The 21,829-nt window shown below is 51.5% G+C and overlaps 1 protein-coding gene across 16 annotated transcripts in view; it reads right to left on the minus strand.

Annotated features, from left to right (window-relative positions):
* Nucleotides 1–4,164: 4,164 nt before the first annotated feature.
* FAM193B (family with sequence similarity 193 member B) overlaps nt 4,165–21,829 on the minus strand; it is a 30,870-nt gene continuing 13,205 nt past the window's right edge. For 6 of the 16 annotated variants that reach the window (XM_070465161.1, XM_070465171.1, XM_070465166.1 and 3 more), the window contains 9 exons: nt 20,658–20,900; nt 19,629–19,860; nt 18,154–18,541; nt 15,572–15,773; nt 14,418–14,657; nt 7,407–8,427; nt 7,181–7,256; nt 6,348–6,445; nt 4,165–4,554 (listed from right to left, as the gene is read on the minus strand). In XM_070465161.1, coding sequence (XP_070321262.1) covers nt 6,349–6,445; nt 7,181–7,256; nt 7,407–8,427; nt 14,418–14,657; nt 15,572–15,773; nt 18,154–18,541; nt 19,629–19,860; nt 20,658–20,900 — 2,499 coding nt within the window. In that variant the 3' untranslated portion in view covers nt 4,165–4,554; nt 6,348. Of the gene's footprint in view, nt 4,555–6,347; nt 6,446–7,180; nt 7,257–7,406; nt 8,428–14,417; nt 14,658–15,285; nt 15,549–15,571; nt 15,774–18,153; nt 18,542–19,628; nt 19,861–20,657; nt 21,321–21,829 lie in introns of those variants that run through there. The other 10 variants (XM_070465172.1, XM_070465173.1, XM_070465167.1 and 7 more) reach the window with 6 other exon arrangements.

A 21,829-nucleotide genomic window follows, 5' to 3' on the forward strand; every position in this document is an offset into this window, starting at 1 on the left:
GGCACCTAGCAACGACCTCTGAGTGCCGGATCGCGGAGAAGGACAAATTTTCTCCTAAGCGTCGGTCGTGCGGTGCGGTGTCCCCGCCCACTGTAGGCGGCTACGCAGCTGTTGCCGGGGCTGAGGGCGAAAGCGTCAGGCAAGGCATTGTGTGACTCTGTAGCATTTCGAGCATGCGCTAAAAGCTCAAACCGAGCCGGGTAGAAGCGAGGAAACCGCCGTTCCCCAAGAGGGAGGCCTGCCGGCTGCCCAGCCTCGCCCAGGGCGTGACGTCACTCGGCACGCCCTCGCTTGTGGACACTGCGCCCTCTCCTGGCGGGAAGCTCAGAGACCAGGCTAACTGGGATGCCGGCCTGGACTCTATCCTGCTCCTATTAACCCGCACCAGCCAAGGCAGGCAGGGCAGGATGGGGCTTGAAGAGTAAGTGACTCAACACACACGCTGCCGCTGACTGGTGAGAATACTGGTGGTGGTATCTGTGTGAAACACCTATGTTCAGAGTGGCGAGGGATAAACAAAATGATGACTGTGGTTTTAAACTGAGGGCCTGTATATGTATGCAAACGATTATCATTCTAAATGCCATAATAGAGCTGCGAGAGTAACTGGGGAACCAAAGAAGACTTTGAGGAGACCTGGATCTGAAGTTATAGGGAAGTGAGGAATCTCAGAGCTGCTGGGAGGGCAGGAGAGGGAGAGGCTTCCTGATAAGAGGGTCTCAGTCAGTTCAGTTCAGTCGCTCAGTCGTGTCCGATTCTTTGCGACCCCATGAATCGCAGCACGCCAGGCCTCCCTGTCCATCACCAGCTCCCGGAGTTTACTCAAGCTCATGCCCATCGAGTCGGTGAGGCCATCCAGCCATCTCATCATCAGGGTCTTTTCCAATGAGTCAACTCTTCGCATCAGGTGGCCAAAGTATTGGAGTTTCAGCTTCAGCATCAGTCCTTCCAATGAACACCCAGGACTTATCTCCTTCAGGATGGACTGGTTGGATCTCCTTGCAGTCCAAGGGACTCTCAAGAGTCTTCTCCAACACCACCGTTCAAAAGCATCAATTCTTTGGCACTCAGCTTTCTTCACAGTCCAACTCTCACATCCATACATGACCACTGGAAGAACCATAGCCTTGACCAGATGGACCTTTGTTGGCAAAGTAATGTCTCTGCTTTTTAATGTGCTGTCTAGGTTGGTCATAACTTTCCTTCCAAGGAGTAAGCGTCTTTTAATTCCATGGCTGCAGTCACCATCCGCAGTGATTTTGGAGCCCAAAAAAGTAGTCTGACTGTTTCCACTGCCTCCCCATCTATTTCCCATGAGGTGATGATCTTAGTTTTCTGAATGTTAAGCTTTAAATCAACTTTTTCACTCTCCTCTTTCACTTTCATCAAGAGGCTTTTTAGTTCCTCTTCACTCTCTGCCATAAGGGTGGTGTCATCTGCATATCTGAGGTTATTAATATTTCTCCCAGCAATTTTGATTCCAGCTTGTGCATCTTCCAGCCCAGCGTTTCTCATGATGTACTCTGCATACATGAGTTTAAAAACAAAAAGAAAGGTGCCCTGTCTGGACAGCCAAACCATTCAGGCCTGATAACCATTCAACTAGATAAGAGGGTCTAGCAGGAGTCAAGTTCTGGCCATGCCCAAGTCTCTTAGTGAACAGAGAGATGTGGCCTGTGTAGGGTAGGATAATCAGAGTTAAGGCTGGAAAGGTAGACCCAGAATGTGCAGGGCTGACTGTCAGGATAATTTCAACTTTTAAAGAGGATAGGTTAGTGCTGTTCTTTTCTTCCTTTGTAATGATAGAGTGTGTACTGGACATTGTGCACAGTGAGAACGTGTTAGTCGCTCAGTCATATCCGCCTCTTTGCAATATCGTGGGCTGTAACCCTCCACGCTCCTCTGTCCGTGCAATTCTCCAGGCAAGAATATGGAGTGGGTTGCCATTTTCTTCGGGGAACTTCCCGACCCAGGGATTGAACCCAGGTCTCCTGTATTACAGGCAGATTTTTTACCATCTAAGCCCAAAGAGATTAGGTGGAGATAGATAACCAATCTTGAGTTTAAGAACTCTCCTAAGACACACAAAGTATCCCTTTTGGAATTAGCATAAAGGCAAGGAAATGGCAACCCACTCCAGTATTCTTGCCTGGAGAATTTCATAAACAGAAGAAACTGTCAGGATACAGACCATGGGGTCGCAGAGTTTGACTCGACTGAGCAACTAACACACACAGGGTAAACTGTAAAAAAGTGGCTTCTCAGCTGGAATGTGAAGGATTAGGTGGTATTCGTAAGAAAGTGTTATTTCGGAAGAGGGAAACAAGTGAGCAAGTCAGGAGCCCTGAGGGTGCCAGACCTAGCTGGAGACAGGTCATCAGGTGTGGCTGGAGTGTGCCAGAGGCAGGAGCCAGACTTGAACGACCCTGAACACCATTCATAGAGCTCTTTTTCTGTGGGAAAGGGCTTCTCTGATAGCTCAGTTGGTAAAGAGTCTAAGTCTACCTGCAGTGCAGGAGACCCCGGTTCAATTCCTGAGTCGTGAAGATCCGGTGGAGGATAGGCTACCCACTCCGGTATTCTTGGGCTTCCCTTGTGGCTCAGCTGGTAAAGAATCTGCCTGCAATGTGGGAGACCTGGGTTGGGAAGATCCCCTGGAGAAGGGAAAGGCTACCCACTCCAGTATTCTGGCCTAGAGAATTCCATGGACTGTATAGTCCATGGGGTCGGAAAGAGTCGGACATGACTGAGTGACTTTTACTTTCTGTGGGTAAAGCAGCTGCTTGATCAGATCTGCAACTCTGCAGATGAAGCAGTATTTTTCATAGCTGTGACAATTCAATTGCTGAGCAGGATCCCAGTGTAAGAGTTGAAGCACAGGTAATAAATATACAGAGAAAGTTTCAGAGAAAAGTGGCCACACTTCCTTGAGGACTGGCCAAGGGATCAAGAATTGTGAGCCTGTGGTCAATGCTGTTTCACCTCTTTGGAAGAAGTGGTACTGCTAGCCCAGTGTGTGTGTGTGTGTTGCAGGGTGGGGAAAGGGTTCAACCCGGTGGGGAAGGAGGGAGTAGTTTTGGATCCTGGTCCCAACACTCCACAAAGACCTGCTGCTGCCATTGTCACTCCCCACATGAGCACAAGCTAAGAGCTGTTCTAGCAGAGAAAATGGCATTGGAGGTGAGGATTTGGGGCAAAAGTGTGTGTGAGGCATTTCTGGCAAAACTGTTACATTAAAATCTGAATTCACAAACAAGATCCGTGGTGGGGAGCAGGGGATGAGGTAGTTTGCTTTACACAAGAGTTCATTCTTAACACTCAAGTACTTTGGCAATACATCCATGCCCACTGAAAACTCAGATCCAACTTATAAAACTCCACCTTTACTTTATCCCCCCATCCCTTTCCCTGACAACTTCAGTCATCCAGGCTATAGGTACACACACAATCCACAAAGGCCTCAAGACTTCCTGATAGCTTCTCACATCAGCTGCACAGAGGCCAAGTCCTATCCTTCCAACTCACCCGTCTTGGAAGCAGGGAAACTGAGACACAGTGTGGGAAAGGGGTTGCTCCGGGTTTCCACACTGGCGTCCTGTTAACAGGAGGACATGGCACAGATGCTACTGTCATACAGACCTACGCTTTAATCTTGTGTGTGTGTGCTGTCATGTCTGACTCTTTGAGACCCAATGGACTGTAACCCACCAGGCTCCTCTATCCATGGAATTTTCCAGTTATAGAATGCTGGATCATGTCGATGTTTGACAGAAAACAACAAAAGTCTGTAAAGCAATTATCCTTCGATTAAAAAAAAGAATACTGGAGCAGGTTGCCACTTCCTACTCCAGGGATCGAACCTGAGTCTCTTGCATCTCCTGCATCGGCAGGCAGAGTCTTTACCACTGCACCACCTGGGATCCTAGTTGGCCAAACTGAGCTCAGTGGAGTCTCTTTGCTCTCCTGGCTTTAACTCATTATCCATAAAATGGGCTAATAGTTCCACTTAGCATTGCTGACAGAATTAAGTGGAATCAATGCCAACCTCTTGTGGTAGCATGTGCTTAGGAAGGTTAATGACTAAGGCAGACTACAATGCCTCCGAGTACATCCTTCACCCTCAGGCCCCACCCAGATGAGTAATCCATTAATCAACACACTGACTCTGTGTCCAAATGTTGCTTTATCTTTCGGCAGGAAAGATTTTCACAGTATCAAAAGTAAAGAATTGAAAAACAAGTAAAACAAAAACAAAAAAACCAAACACAAAAAGAGCAGTGTTGGGCCAGCAGTACCATCAGCCCCCAAGCCCACAGGCCAGCCCACCCCCGGGCTCTGAGTGTGGGGGGCTGCGTAGCACCAGGAAGCGGCTCTGCGGAGGTCCTGAGGGGCCCCAGCATGAACAGCATCTATTCAGCTTTTGGTTGGTCCAGGACGGTGGAGTGGGTAGTGGGGTCTTGGGCAGGTAGGTGGGGATGTGATGGAGAAAACTGTAGACCTTCGGCTGGCAGTTGGGGTCTCAGGACACCCTTAAGCAGCTGGTTCTGGCAGGGGCTGAGAAAACAGAAGAGTATGGCCACATGGTGAGAAATGGCCCCAAGGCAGCCTCCCTGTGCTGGCTCCGAGTCTCCACAGGTCCCCATGGAGGCAGGAACAGTTGCCTGCTCTTTCTGTCCGCTGGGCTGAAAACAGCGAACAGACTTTCCCCATCACCTCCAGCAGAGGATGAAGGTTAAGACAGAACCCCCGCCCCATTGAACATCATCCTAAATCTCAAGGACTTGAGGACAACACTAGAGGAACGCAGAGCGCCCTGCTGTAGGCGAGAGGGTGGAGGAAGAGCCCTGCCTCTCCCGTTGATTTGTGGAGGTCACCTGTGCTCTGACTCCCGCCTCAGGCTCCAGGTGCCTGGCCCAGGCTGGGCCCCCAGACTGCACCAGCAGAGCTCCCTCACACACTCGGGGCTCACAAGCAAGGCTACGAGAAGGGTGGAGAAGGTCAAAGGAGGGCATTTATTGGTGGGGAGCACCCCAATCTTGAGAAAGAGACCAGTCAAAAGGGAGAGAGAGAAGATGGCTGGATGAGGTTTCCTACGTAACAGAGGCACTGGGCTGGGGGAGGCAGTGTGACTTGTTTTCTCTCAAAAGGGGCAACAGATGAAGGTGCCTGGGGTTCTGGTAGCCCCTGGCTCCTGTGGAGGTGGTGAAGAAAGGCAGGATGGCACTCTGACTCTGGCAGCAGCTCCTGGGGGGCGCGGACATACCATGCCAAAGGACCACGGAGCCCAGGCCCACAGAGCAGCGGAGCTGAGTCGAGCCCAAGGACTGCCCTGACCCTGGGTTAGTGCCAACGTGACCAGCCTACAGGGAGCCCAGCCCTGAAGGCTGCCCCCGGGAAGCAGAGACTAGTGTCAAGGGTTGGGGGGATCTTGACTCAAAAGGGGACTCAGGGACTCAGTCAAGGTCCAAGAAGTCTGCTGCCCTGGCACTGGGAAAAGGAGGAAGAGACAAAAGAGGACATCCTCCTGAGGGGTGAGCTCAACCCACACGCCCCAGCTCCCTACTGCCTCAAAGGCAGCTGTATGCTTGCTAGCCTGAAGAGGCCCGGCCACGGGCACACAGCTTAGGGTGAACTACGGCACTCTACAGCCAGTAAGCCCCAAGCCCAGGACCAAGGCTGCCAGTCAGTCTTCTCTTCTGCCTTGGGGGTTTCCAGCCCACTGCCTTCTGTTTTCTGTTTTTAGCCGGGAACAACATCTGATATGTCAATATTTCAGATAAAAAGACCTATGCCGGTGGCTGGGAGGGGAGACCAGAGCCCAGCTGGGGGCCAGGCTCTTCTTCCAGGAGGGAGCTTCAGTACCAGTTTCCTCATGGAACCCATCCTGTTTGAGGAAGAGGGCCCACCTAGCCTCTACGCCTAAATGACCTCCAAGGCCTTGGTCTAGCGGGACTGCCCTCTCACTGTTCTCTTGCGGCTGGGTCCATTTTGCATGGCTTCAGCTGGGAAGCACCTTGGTAGCCTGCATGGAGGAGCCAGGCCAGGCCAACTAGATTCAACCCAGAGGCCGATAATGTCAGGGGTGGGGGCCGCCCTCTAAGGCCCATGGCCCCCTGGGCAATTTGGCAGGCAGCTGGTGAGGGAAGCTAGAGGCCTGGCAGCAACACCCCAGAGGATGGCAGTGCTGGAAGGGCCCGACAGGAGGGCCCTCAGGAGAGGAGATGGGGCCGCCAAAGCACCTAGTCCAACTCCCTGTGCTCCAGAGCATGAAACGGCCTGGCAGCGGCACAAAATGTGGCAGAGCATGGGAAGAAGGGGTGCACAAAACACTTGAGGGGTCTCGATACCTCACTGAGCTGTGCTGGGAGTGGTTTTCTTGAGGCTGAAGTTGGTCCAATTCACAGCAACTTTCTGACGCGTCTGCTTTGCAGAATCCAGACAGAACCTGTCGGGTTTGGGAGATGCCCAGGCAGGGGGTGGGGTGGGGGCACAATCCAGAGGTTCTCTCTTCTCCCCACTGGACCCACTTCCAGACCTGTGAGCCCTGGCCACTAAGGAAACCAGGTCAGCTCTGTACAACCCCTTGGACCCAGGTGTTTCGGTCTAACAGTAAGGGGCTGCCCGGGTGAGGTACCCACACGCCTAAGGGGCACTGTGTGAAGAGAGTGACCTGCCTTAACATACAGCCAGCCTCCTCACCCTGGATTTTACTCTAGCTAAACTGGGATGTCTTCTGTTCCTCCCAGGATGATGTATTTCTCCTGCCCTCAAACCCTTTTCATTTTGCCTGGCCCACTCATTCCTATTCCTCAGGTTTCAGTCTGGTTACTGCCTCTTTGGGGAGGGCTGCCCGGGCCACCCCATCCTTCAGCTTGGCCATTCCTAGGCTCTAGCCCCATGTCTTTACTCCTCTAATAGCTCTTATCACTGGATTGTATGTATATGGCTTTCTCCCCCAACCTAGATAAGACTGCCCCCAAAACTCAACCCAGGCAGGAGCAGAGAAATGCAGGTGAATAAAACTGGAGAAAGCCCTCGTCTTGGGGCCTGAGATCCCTCCTGCTCCCAGTCCCTTGCACCTTCCCAGATGACCCATCCTGGCTACCTGTGTCCCAAGCTGGGGCGGGGGACAGGGGCTGGAGTCCACCCTGAGTGGGAGAGCAGGCAGCCTCACACCTACCTCTTGAAGTACTCCACCTCCCGGTCAGTCTCATCCATCTCCACCCCATCCATGTCCTTGGGCAGGAACACATCGTCTAGGAAGACATAGCCAGGAGGGCTCAGTGCTCACAGCAGCCTCTGGGTCATGCTCCTGGGGCACTGCTGCTCACAGGTAAGGGCTGCCCTCCACCCCGTGGCCTGGCTGGGCGGGGGCCGATCAGTCAGTCAGTTCCTGGTGCACTCACCCAAGGAGGCGGTGGACTTCTCCTGCTTGTTGCGGCTCCGGCGGCTGCGGCCCTTGCCCTGTAGCAAGCTCTGAGGCCTTGCTGGGCCTGGGGGGTGTCCAGACTCCTGCTCCAGAGGCCGTGCCTTGGCTTCACCTGGCAGGTTTCGCCAGGAGCTGCCCTTCTCCTTGTCAGCTTTGGGGCTGTCAGCCCAGCCTGGTCCTGGTCGGGTCCCCTGGCTCCCTTCTCCAGCTTCAGCACCGCTGTCCACTCTGGGAGGCTCTGGGGCCTTGCTTGGCTGCTTGGGGCTAGGGGCCTGGCCCTTGGCACTGGGAGTCTCAAGGCAGGCTGGGGGCTGGGAAGCTGGGCTCACCTCGTTCTTCTTGGCCTGACTACCCTGTCTCCTGCCCTTCCGTGGCTTCCCACCTGAGGCCACAGGCTCAGACAGCTCCTGCTTGCAACCAGGGGCCTCCTTTATGCTTGGCTCCTCAGAGCCAGGGTTACCTGGCTTGGGTGTCTTGACCCAGATCATCCGGGACAGGTTGGGCACGGTGTTGAGCCTCCTCACTAGCCCATTCTCAGGGATACCAGGAGGGGGGCCCTTCACTTCTGTCCATGGTGGGTGGGGACTTCTCATTTCTGCCCATGGTGGGGCTGGCTCTCCTGGAGCTTGCAACATATGGTTCTGAGGGGAGCCCAAAGTCAAAGGGGACAGGTCAAGGTTAATGTCAGACCTTTGTTCTGAGGAGCCACTGGGGTTTGAGGGGGCTAGACTCTGAGGTTTTGGCTCAGTGGCCCCTTCCTTAGAGAAGCCATTGCTGTCCACGCTGAGCTCACACATACTGAAGCTGGCACAGATGGAGTCCTTGACAGTGTTCTTGATCTCCTGTAGACGGCTGTTCAGAAAGCTGTTGACCCGATCCAGCTCCCGATCGGGCCACCCCAAAAGACTCTCCCTGGCAGGCCTCAGCTCCCGGCTTCCAGAAACACTACGATTTGCTTGCTTCAGAGCTTCCGCTGCCAACTGGGCCTTCTCCTTTTCCTGCCAAGACAAGAGGCAGTTTCAGCAGGGGCTTGGCAGCTGCCAGGCACAGTGTGACACCCGACACGTCTGCTTCCAGCCCAGCTTTGCCACTAACTGGCTAGAAGCAGGGCCTGGCAATCCTGGCCTGCTCACCCTACAGTAACAAGGATGAAATGCAATCCAACAGGTACATGTGTGGGGATGGAGGCATTTACACCAACAGAGGGTAGGGTTTTTACATCTTGTTCGTCCAGGGCCCTAGAATCAGTCCTAGGGCCTAAAAGGGTTATAGATCTCCCTCCCAGTCATAAGCTTAAGCAATTCACTCACTTGCTGAGTCGCAGTGGACTCATCTGCAAAATGGGGACAGTAATTCTGGAGTGAAGACCAAAGTGGGGATATGTGTAAGGAAGATTACTATTATGGAGGCATTCTCTTCAATTCTGCAGGTGGCAGGAGAAAAAAAGCCATGACAGCATGTAGGTCTTCCAAGAAGGAAGATGTGGGGCTGTGAGATACCATGGTAGATCAGACTGTTCTGGGTGGCTGGGAAATGTGTGTACCCTCCTGAGGCTGCCTATGGGTGCTATTGGAGAGGGCCAAGTTCCCATAGGAAGGCTACTCACTGCTTAGTCCTCAAGGAACCAAAGGCACACCTAAAGCATGCCCAGTGGCAGACAACAGGTCCCACAGCAAGAGGTAAAAGCAGCCCCTTTGCCCAGGTGAGGACCAGGAGGCTGAGGGAGGCTGGACTCTGCCACCCACCACTGACAGTCAGATCGGGAGAGTGAAAGCAAGTCTGTGGGCTCTGAGTCACCCCACCCCTAGCCTCTGGCACCAGCTCTGCCCCAGCCTCAAGGCACCAGCAGGTTGAGGAGGCCTTTAGAGGGAGACAGGAGAGTTTTCAAAAGCCAATGGGAATGAGGTGGTAGTGATGTGCTAGGGGCCAGATGACTTCACTATCTCACCTATTTACAGCTGATTTGGGAATGGAGGGGGAGGAACAGGAAAAGTTATGTGAGAAGAGGGCTTGCCACCACAATGTCAACTTAAGAGGGTGACCCTCTGCCCCACGGGGCATACATTTATTCTCTCATCTTTTTAACAGGCTGGTTCTATAGCTGACTAGGACCACAACTGTGGGACCTTGGACAAATCACTTATTCTCCCTGAACCTTACAATCTCCATTTATAAATTTGGGAGAAAAACAACCAACCTATATATGTCACAGGTCACCATGAGGACACCTCAGTGGGTGTGTGTCCCTTTCCCTGGGCAATAATCAGGCTGTGCCCTGGCACAGTGATGCTCAGGTGAGAAAGGAACCCAGGTCTGGAGCAGCTGTAAGCCGTGGAGTTCAAGGCTACAGGCAGAGCTGAGGCCATGGTGATGGACAAAGAACCGGAAGGCCCTTCACTCTGCTCTTCCTCTGTGTCAGAACAGCTCTTTCATTTGTTAGGAATTGAGGGCCTGAGGACAGTTTCAATTGCAGAAGGGACTTCTGCTGCTATACAAGTGCGAAACGACTGGTGTAGAGGGAATGTGGAATCATGTATAATTTTGTAATGAGAGAAGGAAAAAGCATGGAGCCGCACATTTTTGCTAGGTACCATAAGCCTGGTACCTTCCCACGTTGCCTCATTTAATCCCCACAACTGCCCTTGCTGTGTCATTATCCTCAGTTTATAGATGAGGAAACTTGACTTTGGAAAGAGTTAAGGAACTGACCCAAGATTACATGCTAGTTAAGTGGTGAGTCAGGACAGCATACCCAGGGGTGATCTTCATGTTTTTAAGTATCATTTGACAATCATTTCTTGACCTGTGACTCTTATATGAGGCACTGGGCTGGGCTCTGGGAACTCAGCTGTGCATAAACAGTCTCTGTTCATTGACTTGAGTCTGCTGAGGGAGATGGATGTGCAAACAGGCTGTTTAATTCTGAGTGACAGTGTGAAAAGCAACAGGGGAAAAAGCACGGGGTGCTCTGGGGACCCAGACTGGGCCATCAGGAGGTGCTTCCCAGAGGAGGCAGTATCTCACTGAGCACTGAAGGGTAAGTGGGATTATCCTGGGAAGTGTGAGACAAACATATTCTAGACAAAAAGTAGAAGAAAGGCTGGGAAATGGGAAAATGCAGAATATTTAGGGAATGCAAATACTTAGAAGGACAGCTGGAGCACAGATCTCTTTTGGGTGGAGTAGAGTGGGCAGGAAAGCCAAAGGGGCAGATTGAGAGATGAAGTTGGCAACCTAAGCAGGGGCTAGATCCTCAAGAGCCCCACAGGCCATATTTGATCCTAGATTTGCGCCTATAGGCAATGTTCAGTCACTGAAGGCTTTTTAAACAGTGCCAGTAGGGTAGAAAGAAGTGGATGGTGTGAGCTACTGGAGGGTGTCACATGGCCAGGACTGTTCGGTGACGGGTGGGAGAGAGAACAAGATGAGTCGTGAAAACATCATCAATCATCACTACTGTTTCTGCAGCAACTACTCTGCTCACTCTGCCCAACCTTTCTGTGCATCACTCCATTTCATTCTTGCAAAAGCCGTGAATTAGGTTCTACCGTTATTCTCATTTTATGGAGGAAGAAACTGAGGCTTAGAGGTTAAGTGATTTGCCCAAGGTCATACAGCAAGTACAGCAGAGCCGGGTTTCAAACTGGTCCAATTGCAAGGCCTGCTGCTCTCCATCACCATGATGCAGTCCTCCCCAGATGGCATCTGGGGTTCTGGTTGAGACAACTGGGTGAATGGTGGTGCTATTAACTAGTCAGACAACGGAGAAGCAAGAGTGGGCTCTTTTGGAGAAAGGTGACAAGCTCAGTTTGGGATACGCTGAGTTTGGGTACCTGTAGAATGTCTGTGAGGAGGTACCCATCAGTGGTAGGATATGTTACTGTGAAGCGCAGGGGTAAACAGGGAGACATAATGACCTGGGAGGAAACACTATCTAGATGGCTCTCTCCCAGGCAGCTGTCTTAAAGGGGGAGGGCCAGGCAGAGGAAGAGGTGCTCACAAAGGAGACAGGACAGAGGGCAGAGAGGAAGTGAGAAATGTAGACAATGTGGCCTCCCCTTTCCCCTTCCCTGCCCCCACTTGAATGAGGTTGGAGGGGCCAAAGAAAACAGTGTTTGAAAAAGAGAACAAAGGGTGAGATGCTGCCTAGCGGAAAAGAAGATGGAACAGGAGAAAATGATTTGGCAACAAAGAAGTCACTAGTGGCTCTATGCAAGAGTGGAGGTAGAAGACAATCTGCAGTGAGCTGACAGGAGTAAATGCAGATGACATTTTTGTGTGGTCAGGAACGAGACCGGGGTGGTTAAGAGAGGCTGTACGCTCAAATGACAGTTTGCTTTCAAAAAACAGAGTACTGGGCAGTGAGAGGCTGGAGCCACACAGCAGGAAGTGGTATTAGACTGAGGAGGCAGGAAGGACAGCACACGCTTTAGGTAGGAAAAGGACTAACTCCTCCTTCATGCAAGAACTCTGCAGGACAGTGCCTCTCCACTGGTTTTTAATCCTTGTTGAAACAGGAAGTGAGTTATCTGCCAAAAAGTAAGGTGGGAGTGGGGAGAGTCTGGCAGCTGGAGCAGAATGGAGGTCTAACAAAGGGGCTGGGGTGAATGGAAATGATGAGGAGTCAGAAGACTAGAGAACAGCAAAGTGGGGGCTCAGGCAGGTGGGAGACCACTTGGCCAGGGTGCCAAAGACAGATTCAATCTAGCACCTTCCTCAAGGTGTAGGAGAGAGGCAGGCTCGGGCTGAAGCCAGGACTGTGGTTTTTCCAAGTGGGTATAATGGAAGGACAATGAGGAACTGAGAAGATTGGTAGGAGAGTGAATGAATGATACTCAAGGGATCTCAACTGGACTGAGAAAAGAAGGAAGACAGGTGACAGTCTTCAGTGGATGAAGAGGAACAGTGGTGGAGGTTACAGATGACAGACCCAGGGTTGGTTTCAAAGGAGCAAGGGTTAGGACATTAAAGAGTCAGGGTCTGGAAATGGTATGAGGGAACAGAAAAATACCCAGCTTTATCTGTCTCCCCGGGTGGGTAGTAGGTAGATGGCTTTCGTGGTGGAAGCTGTGTTTTTGGTGGATTGTAGTTAAATCTGGGAGGTGATGGAAGGGTACTGTGGAGGAGGCTGATGTATAAACAGATAATGACCATGATCGCTAGTTACAGGACATCAGAACTGCCTACTCTGTGTTGTATCCTGGCCTCTGTAATGGGTGGGGCAGATGGGAGTGTGCAGGCAGTTTCTGAACTGCGAATAGAGAATGATAAATGGCAGACTAGAGAGATGTGTGAGATGCAGCCACAGCACAGTGGATGTCACCCGAGGAAGACTGCGAAGGAGGAAACATCTGAACTGGCCTCGGGAGGAGGTTTTTAGAAGGAAAACGAGGGGGCAGAGGTTGAGGAGAAAGGATATCCAGGCAGAAATTTATGAAAAACATACCAGGCCTGGGAACTGTGAGTGTGTTCCCTGGGACCTAACTGGGAACCACAGCCTTGGGAGGCCAGGAAAGGCCAGAGAGACCACTTCTGCCCACTGCATACTTCTGGCCAGGCAATGCTGGCAGGGAGACAGCAAATGCCGACCATTTTCTGAAGGCAGTGGTGAGACCCTTTGGTTTACTACTTCAGGGTGCAGGGAAGGGGTCCTGATTTATCCTTTGGGCTGGAAAAAGGAGAAGCACTGCTGTTTTCCAGAGCATTAGGGCTGTTTGACCACCCAGGACCTGGAGCTAGCTGGCTGTCAAACCCATTCTCTTCAGCTGCTGAGCTCCCGGGTGTGGAACTGTGCAGACACAGTTGGGGGCAGGCAGGCTAAGAGGTAATGAGGTGGCAGGGGACGAGCCATCAAGCTCTGCTGCTTGCCTGGTGGCAGGGCTGCCGGGAACAGTTCCCCTGGTTCTGTCCTCGGCCTTCTGGGAGGAGTTCACTCAGTCCTCAGGATGGGTCATTCCCATGGCTTCAATTACATCTCCATGCCAGCAACTCCCAGCCCCACATTGCCATCTCCACTCGGACCTCTCATGAGAATCTCCGAGTCACTGTGCCCCAACTGAATTCCCTGTCTTCTGCCAATTCCACCTGTGCCCAGTAAGGTATGCCATCCTGCCAGCCACTCTGGCAAACACCTAGGAGGTATCCCTGACTCTATCATCTCCTTGTCCTGTAATCAAGAGATCACCTGCCTCCTCTGAAAACTGCTCCAGGCCCATTATCGATCACCTCTCCCCTGGCTCTTGGTTCTCCGGCCCGGAGTATCACTCCTTCAGGCTACCTTCCATATTGCTACACAGTCATCTTGGGAAGCACATCTGGTGAGTGCATTGTGTGATTAAAGCCCTTGGGTGAACCCCCCTCAGCTGTAGGATCAAGTCAGAGCTCTTCAGCAGTACCATTCCCTCACCTCTATTTGTCTGCCTTCTCCTGGGTGTGAGCTCTGGCTTCAAAAACTGCTGTGGATGTGCTATGCCTGTTGCCAGGAGGGTCCTCCTGATGAATCTGTACTCACTCTCTACAACTCGGTTCCTCAGGCAGCCTGGTGGTCCAGCCATTTCCAGTGCCTCAGGCAGGATGGGGGCTTCCCTCACCCCAGCACTTGTTGCACACTAATGTGCCTGTCCAGTGTTGTTTCTCCACTGGACCAAGCTTTTCTAGGGTAAGAACCTAACTGCATCATATTTGGCTCCAAGTATTTGCAGAAGTGTTTGCTGAATGAACATATGACTGACTGACTGACGCAAGTCCTAAGATTTGAGGAATCCAGCAAGCGGCTTCTGACGCCAGGACTTGTTTTTCCTCCAATCACTGGTACCCTGGCTCCCTTACCCCGATGCCTCCCAAACTCATTCAGACCTTCTCAGAGAAGACAGCCCTGCCAAGGCCTTTGGCAGCCAGTACTACTCATGCCCGAGAAGTCCTAGGAGTTGGGGGTGAGGGATTCCTCGGGGGAAAAGAGGTGGTAGAGCTGGTCTCCCCCCACACCCACCTTCTTTTTCAGCTTGTGCCGGGCCCGCTTGGCAGCCCTGGCGCTGTTGGGGACTTTGGGCTCCGTGCTGTTGATGAATTCCAGCAGCTCATCCACATCTCGATGGTCCACGGCGGGCTCCCCAGGGATCCCGCCCAGGGCGCCCCCCTTCATGGGCAGCTCCTCTTTGCGCCTGGTCAGCCTTGAGCGAAGCTTCTCTCGGATCTCGGTATAATTCCGACTCGTCGGGGCAGCGGGTGGCTGGGGGAGGGGAGGTGCTGACGTTACACCCTGGGCCTGGGAAGCCCGGAGCACTCCCACCCGCGGGCACCAAGCATGTGGTGAGAAGCAAGACAACTGTTCTTTCTACCACAGCCACAGAGGCCAAATGGCTTCACCCTCAGCCAGGCTCGGAGCCAAGGCAGCGGGGGGCGGAGGAGTGGGAGGTATGCAGCAGTGCTGCGAGCACGCTGACTTGGGAGCCAGGAGCGCAGGTCTGAGCCCAGGCTTCGTCACTCGGAAGCTGTATGACCTTGGGCAGGTTCACTGAGTCTTTGTGAGCCTCGATTTTGTCATCTCTAAAATGAGGATAACAACTTCTAGCTCAAAGGTGACCAGCAACATAACTGTTTGAATTTCTTCTGTCCTCAACTGCTCTCCCCTAGCCAGAAGCCCTTTCCTCTTCACCTTATGAGACTTCTGAACTGCTTTCTCCCCCTGTCCAGAGACAGCATGTACTCTGCTCTGAGCCTCCTTCCTGGTGCCATCTGTGCTCACGGCCTGTCCCTTGGCTGGCTCCCACACTGGGGACTGAGAGCCTTGGCTTCCACTGCCTTCATCACGCACAAGCCTTCACTTCTCTGTGATTACGCACATTACGTATACATACTCATCAGAATCATAGCTTTCCTCTGCCACTTCCTTTCTTTTTGCCTAAGGAAAAAAAGTCAATCTTAAGAGAAACCATGAGAAGAGCAAAGGTAGCAAATTGTTGAAATATCTCTACCTCACCCATATGCCGTGAGGATCTAGCAAGCAGACGCTGGTGAGGACTCACAGGGTCCAAGCACAATTATTAGCTCCATGAGCAAGGGGGCCCCTGGGAAGAGCAAGGTGTTCCCCTGGCTCCCCTCGGCTGGCCCCCAGCCTGCTCTGGCCTGGGAAGGCTCACTCACCGCATTGTGGCCGAAGAACTCACAGTAGCAGCAGTCACAGAACTTCCCATCTCGCTGGTGGGTGGAGGATGAGGTGCAGGAGCTACGCTCTGAGCTGCTGTCCTCTTCCTCGCCCAGCCCCTCGTCTGCCTCGCATGGCTGGGGAAGCTGGCACGTCAGGCCACTGTGGGTAAACTTGTGCCCCTTGCACCCAGGGTCCCTGCTGAATTGGGAGAAAAGACAGGCCCAAAGGTGAGGAAAGGCAGGGTAGGAGCACGCTGTGAGGAGCCTGGGGAGCAGTCGCACCATCGTCTTCATCTGCCTCATCCCACAAAGACCAAGGCAGACAGACAGAATGAGCCCCTTGTAAGAACAAGGCAAACCTCGCTGTTCCTCAGGGGCCCCCTCAATGGCACTGTTCTGGAAAGTTCCCCATGCCTCCCTTCCCCATGTCTACCATGTGAGCCTTCTGGACTCTGAGGACACCAAGTATTCCTCTATCACACACTACAGTGACAGTCTGTTTACCATCTGTCTTCTAGACCAGAGTGTGCATTCCCTGAAGATATGGACTATGCCACTTCTATTTGTGGGTCCCAGTGTGTACCATCACAAGCCTATACACAGTAAGTGCTCAGGAAGTAGGTGTCTGAACAGATTAGTGGGCTGATGGTTCCTTGGAACATCTAAAGGAGGTCGATGTCCTTTCATTCTCTACGGTTCCCCTCACCCTGACACTATGGTTTTGTTTTTGGCCATACCGTGTGGCTTCTGGGATCTTAGTTTCCTGACCAGGGATTGAATCCGGGCCCCTGACAGTGGAAGTGACAGTGGATCATGCTCAAAGGTCCTTCTGATTGAGATCGCACCACTGCACAGAGCTGCCTTAGCCATGGTGCCTTGAGGTTAGGAAAGCAAATGTGCCTTGTGGGCCATATTTTGAGCTACTTGTTTGTGCCAGGTATTGTATACAGCAAATTATTTCTAACAACCCCCCAAATCCTGCAAAACATGTTTTGCCATCCCCACGCTGCAACAGAAGAGACTGAGGCTCAGGGTGCTTCACTGTTTTGCCCAAGGAGCAGCTAGGACTCACCCTCCCACTGCACTGCTCTGCCTCTGGATTTCAGGAAGCATCCTGTAATATGGACTAATTTCCCAGGGTAAGGAAGAGACAGGTCTGAAAGGTCCCAGAATTCACACTAGAAGAGTCAGAGTCCTAGGTTGGCCATCAGCAATGGGAGTACTCCAGGGCTGAAGCCAGAGGGAGCCAGGAGGAAGGGCGGGGCAAGGAGCAGCCAAGGAGGTTCCCTGGGGCAGGAATCATTATCAAAGTGCTTAGAGGACTTTTCCTGGTGGCCCAGTGGTTAAGACTTCACACTTCCACTACAGGGGACACGGATTCAATCCCAGGTTGGGAACTAAGATCCTGCATATTGGGTGGTGCAAAATAAAAAGGTGCTTAGAGAAGCTTAACCCCAACTGACCATTATTCATCTACTATATTAGCACAGTTAAAAATTCCTAGTGCTTTAATACTGGTGGTTACATCAATTTGGAGACCCCTTTGGAAAGCAATTTATCAATATGTATTAAGAGCCCTTCTCAATAAAATAAAAGCAAAAAATCCCTCATATCTTTTAAATTGAGAACTTTTTTCACCCTGAGAGATCTATTCCAAGGAGAAAAATCCAAGAGTGAAAAGCTTTAGGCAAAGACATCGTTAAGAGACATTATTTATAATGTTAAAATGTTGGGATGACCTAAATGTTCAGCAACTGGAGAAGAGCAAAGAATTTCCCAGCCTTTAAAGCTGAGGTTCAGAAGCCATGTGGGAACCTAACAGCGCTAAGTGACACTGGACGACGAAAAACCACAAGGACACCACCACTACCACACGGGAAAGCTACTCAAGAGAAAACTGCTAGGAGTGCTGTATCAGGGTGGTGGGATTTTTAGAGTGGGCAAATAGAAACACATCATCAACACACAACTGATTTATTAAAAGACAGATCTTCTCCAAAAAACTGTATCTTTCAAATATATATTAAAACAAACTTTCTCAGTACTTAAGAGTTAATTCTAGGAATCTACTTTAAGGACAGAACTCCTGACATTTAGGTGCAAGGATGCTTATTACAGTCTACAAAAAAATCTACACATGCCTGAATATCCAGGAATAGGTAATGATAAAATAAATTATGCCACAGCTGTATAATAAAACATGTGGCCACTGACAAAGTTTTTGAAGAATTTTAACTAGGGAAATGATGATGGTATGTTAAAAAGTAGCCACACGAAAATAATACAGAATGTGGACCTCATTTTGTTATGGATATAGAGAAACATCAAAAAAAGAAAATATGCTGTTGTGCTAAAGTTTATTTTTAGGTTGCCAGGAATTTTCTTCTTTTTTATGTATTTAAAATTTTTATATATTTATAAATTTTCCCAAGTTTTTAAAAAAACAAACATATTTCTTTCATATCTAGAAAAACTATAGAAAAAACATAAACAGAGTATACCCTTTAATTTTCACCCCAAAGTTTTCCCCAAACTCTTAAGTTCAAGTTGTCAGGGAGTTTGCTCTTTGTGCCACTCACCTGTGCGTGCTAGGGAGCTGCTGAGAGCTGGGTGGTGGGAGGAGGGGCCCGCTGCAGTGCCCGCTGCAGTGACCACTACAGGGGTGGCTGCAACCCGAGAATGGAGGAGGCATCTTCAGGAGCGGCATGCTGGTGGAGGGAAGGTGGGGGCTCTGACATGGCCCTGGGGTGTGGGGGGCAGCAGCCACGGCAACAGGGCATTCTGAAACCTGGGCAGGGAAATGCACTGCTGGGGTGGTGGGCAGCAGGTGCGGGTGGGGTGGTGAGCCAAAGGATCCGGGGTGAGATGGGATCAGCGGCGCTGGCTGGGGGTGGTGGCCGGTGGGGCTGTTAGGTGGAGCAGTGAGGTCTGAGTGCCGGTGGTGCTCCGAGATGGGGAAAACCTCACCTGTGGGCGGATGGGGGAGAGAGGTGTCAGAGTGGGAGCCCAGATCCTGGGAAGGAGGCCTAAGGGCTCACTGCTGCAGCAGCCTGCTTACTGTGACCAGAGGCAACATGCCTGGGCACAGTCTCTCAGCATGGTGGACCCATGAGCTTTTGGAAAAACCTAGTGGTACCTTGGGCTGGAGAGATTTCTCTGCAGGCAGCAGCTGGACAGGCTGAAGATGGCCAGGCCTGAGGGAGAAGGCACCAGGAAGGCCAGCCCCATGCAAGGTCATAAAACCTCTGCTGGGCACAAACAGGGGTTGTATGTTCTATCTCTGAGTGCTTTTGTAGAACCTGTCTGACAAGGCTCCGCTTCTGGGCCACGTGCATCACGGTAGCCAGGATATGCCAGAATTTCGGGTGGCCCCAAATTTCAGACGACAAGTGGGAAAGCACTTTGATGACTCTCTCTGATTCATGCACCAAAGTAACTGGAATTATGTATCGCTCCACTCACAATTCTGGGGGTAGCGCCCCTTTGAAGAACTTGGGTCCTCCATTTAAAAGTAGACAATAATTCATATTTACAAAGTACAGCAATAACTCAAGATGTTTTCTTTGGGTTGCTAAGCATTATCTCAGAGTCTAAAAAAGGCTTACACAGCTGCATAACTGGCTAATAATCAATGCAGCTCACACTGCCAATCTCGTGCAGATGGAAGGGCAGTGCTTTTATAAAAGCACCCATCCTTTGGATAGAGAAGGAGACACCCAGGCCCTCTGTGCTGCTACAGCAGTCAGGTGATCTCAGTCCGAATTCCTTCAAGGCCCTTGCAGACTTTACTTTCTCTTCAGCCAATGCTTACCAGGTCCCCTCTTGGATCCAATGGGAACAGTTATCAGAGCCAATGCCAGCAATATTTTTCAAGTTCAGAGTTTTGGGGAAAAGATTTCTACCAAGATAGTCAAGGGCTAGATTCCCTACTTGGCTTCCACCAGGACAGCTCCACTTTTATTTAATAACCGATCTGATTTGTTTGAACAAAATGGTTAGGAAAACACAACTCTCCATTTATGGAGAGAGCTCTCTTCTGAGCTTGGAGACTCACCAGGGATTGTAGGAGGGCTCCCGAGTGAGCCACCTGGCAGGGCCCCGCTGGAGTGCGGGGAGTTCCAGAGGCCCGAGAGCTTATGTGCTGACAGGAACGAACTAGGATCCCAGTCCCCTGAGTTCCCATGGCAGGAGGAGGACGAGGAAGAGGACGACGAAGAGGAGGACGAAGAGGAATGAGAATCACCCCCACAAGACTGTGATTTGCAGGATGTGTGTGACAAGGAGATCTGAGGGAGAAAAAGGCTCATGGTAAAACAGTAAACATCAGGGCTGACCCGCTGCTGCCTTGGCTTCCCCAGGGGCACCTCCTCCTCCAGGTCCCCATGCCGTGGCACAGTTCCCACAACTCCAGGTGCAAGGGCAAACATGGGCCAGGCCTTTGCCAGGAGGGGCTGTGATGCTCCCCATGAAGTGAAATATGTGGATGTGATGAGAGATTCTGGTGGTGGCAGAGACTGCCTGTCAACTGTGGCCTTTGGGGAGTCCTGAGAGCTGCCAAGGAGAGGAAAAAGGTCTTAAGTCAGGAGTCCCGAAGCTGAACTGATTCTGGGATACAGAGAGGGACTAAGGGGAATGAGAAATGAGGAATCTGACCTCTGTGATTCAGGAGATGGCAGTTAGATGGCTCCCGGGCATCTTGGAAGCCTTCTAACAGAGGCATTGCAGACCCTCAAACTGACCTTTGCCTTCCATGTCATACTGGTTGGTTTTTGAGCTGCCACAGAGCTGAAGGCAGCACAGTCACAAGGAGGGTCAGGATCTCGATCTACCAGTGCCTCCAAGCCGGCCATCACACGATGCACTGTCCTTGGGGGCTGGTGGATTGCCTGAAACCTCTCTTTTCTTCCCCCAAATGTGGGCCACAAGCTGCTAATGCTGCATGGGTGCAGCCTCTTTGGCACCTGGGCGGAGGTGCTACCTGAGGACAGCCACTTGAGCACAAGGCAGCCACAGCTCAACAGCCTGACTTCTCTGGGCAGGCAGCGCTCCTGCATTCGGGGACCCCTTCTCAGCGGTTACCTACCGCCACTGCATGTTCTCGACCTGTCTGCCTTTCATCTTCCTCCATGCTCTTTCGGCAACTCTGGCAGACCCACAGAGGCATCTCGCCTAGGAGATTCTTGACGAGCTTTGGCATGAAGTCAGGGGGCAGCTTCTCACCCTGCAACACCAGTCCGTTCTGGGAAGGGCCTTCTTCCCAGCCTTTGCGTTCCCGGTGACACAGCAGGCAGCAAGTCTGCACAGACTGGCTGGTGGTAGGGGGAACCTGTCCAACAGACAGAAACAGGGTTTCCCAGAAGGGGAAAGGCTCTGCTTAGAAACAATATTAACAATACTGATGACATCACTTATTATGTGCCAGGCACTGGGTTAGGCACTTTATTTACCCAATTTTAGTCCTTGTAAACAGCTCTGCAAAATGTGTTATTATTCTCATCTTTTTTTTTTAAAGAAGAAACATTTCAAGAAGTCAAATAAGTTGCCCAAGGTTACAGAGTTAGTGAGTGGTTGAACCCTACAGGATTTGAACCCCAGTGAGGCTGACTCCAAAGCTCATGCTCAAATGCCCTAGTGCCCCAACGTCTCCAGATCTTGAAGGTTAATGAGTCGGCCCTTCCTGCTGTGGCATGTCTGGGAGAGGTCACAATTCTTGGGCTGTCTGTGAAGTCTACAGACCAATCCTCACCTGAAAGGAAAAAAAATGCTTTCAGTTAACGCAGTTTGGGAGACCATGTGGGTTTCCCAAAGAGCTGCACAATTCCATTAGGATCACAGGAGCACTCTGGAGGAGCTAGTCAGAGTATCAACTCAGCTGAAAACCCAGCTAGAGGGTAAGGCAGACCCAGGGGCTTCTGAGAGGCAGGGAGGTGTGGTGAAAAACCACTGGGTTTCAGGTGTCAGACTGACATGAGTTCTAATCCCTGCTTGACCACACATGAGCTGGGTGACCTTGGGCAAGTTATTAAGCTTCTGCTTTCCTACCTGCTGCGCAGAGTGGTTATGAGGGGTGCACAAACAAGGCAAGTGCCTAGCCCTGTGCATGTCCATAGTACAGTCCCAGCACACAGCCATCATTGCTACTGTTTTTCTCCTTTTCCTTCCAGGACAAACCTGACCTAGAAATATAAGTCTATAGGTTTTCTGTCACACTGAGGGGTAGTGACTTGAGAGACTGATTGTGTCTAATGACCTCAT

The sequence above is a fragment of the Odocoileus virginianus genome, chromosome 3 (genome assembly GCF_023699985.2).
Source record: "Odocoileus virginianus isolate 20LAN1187 ecotype Illinois chromosome 3, Ovbor_1.2, whole genome shotgun sequence".
Classification (NCBI taxonomy): Eukaryota; Metazoa; Chordata; class Mammalia; order Artiodactyla; family Cervidae; genus Odocoileus; species Odocoileus virginianus.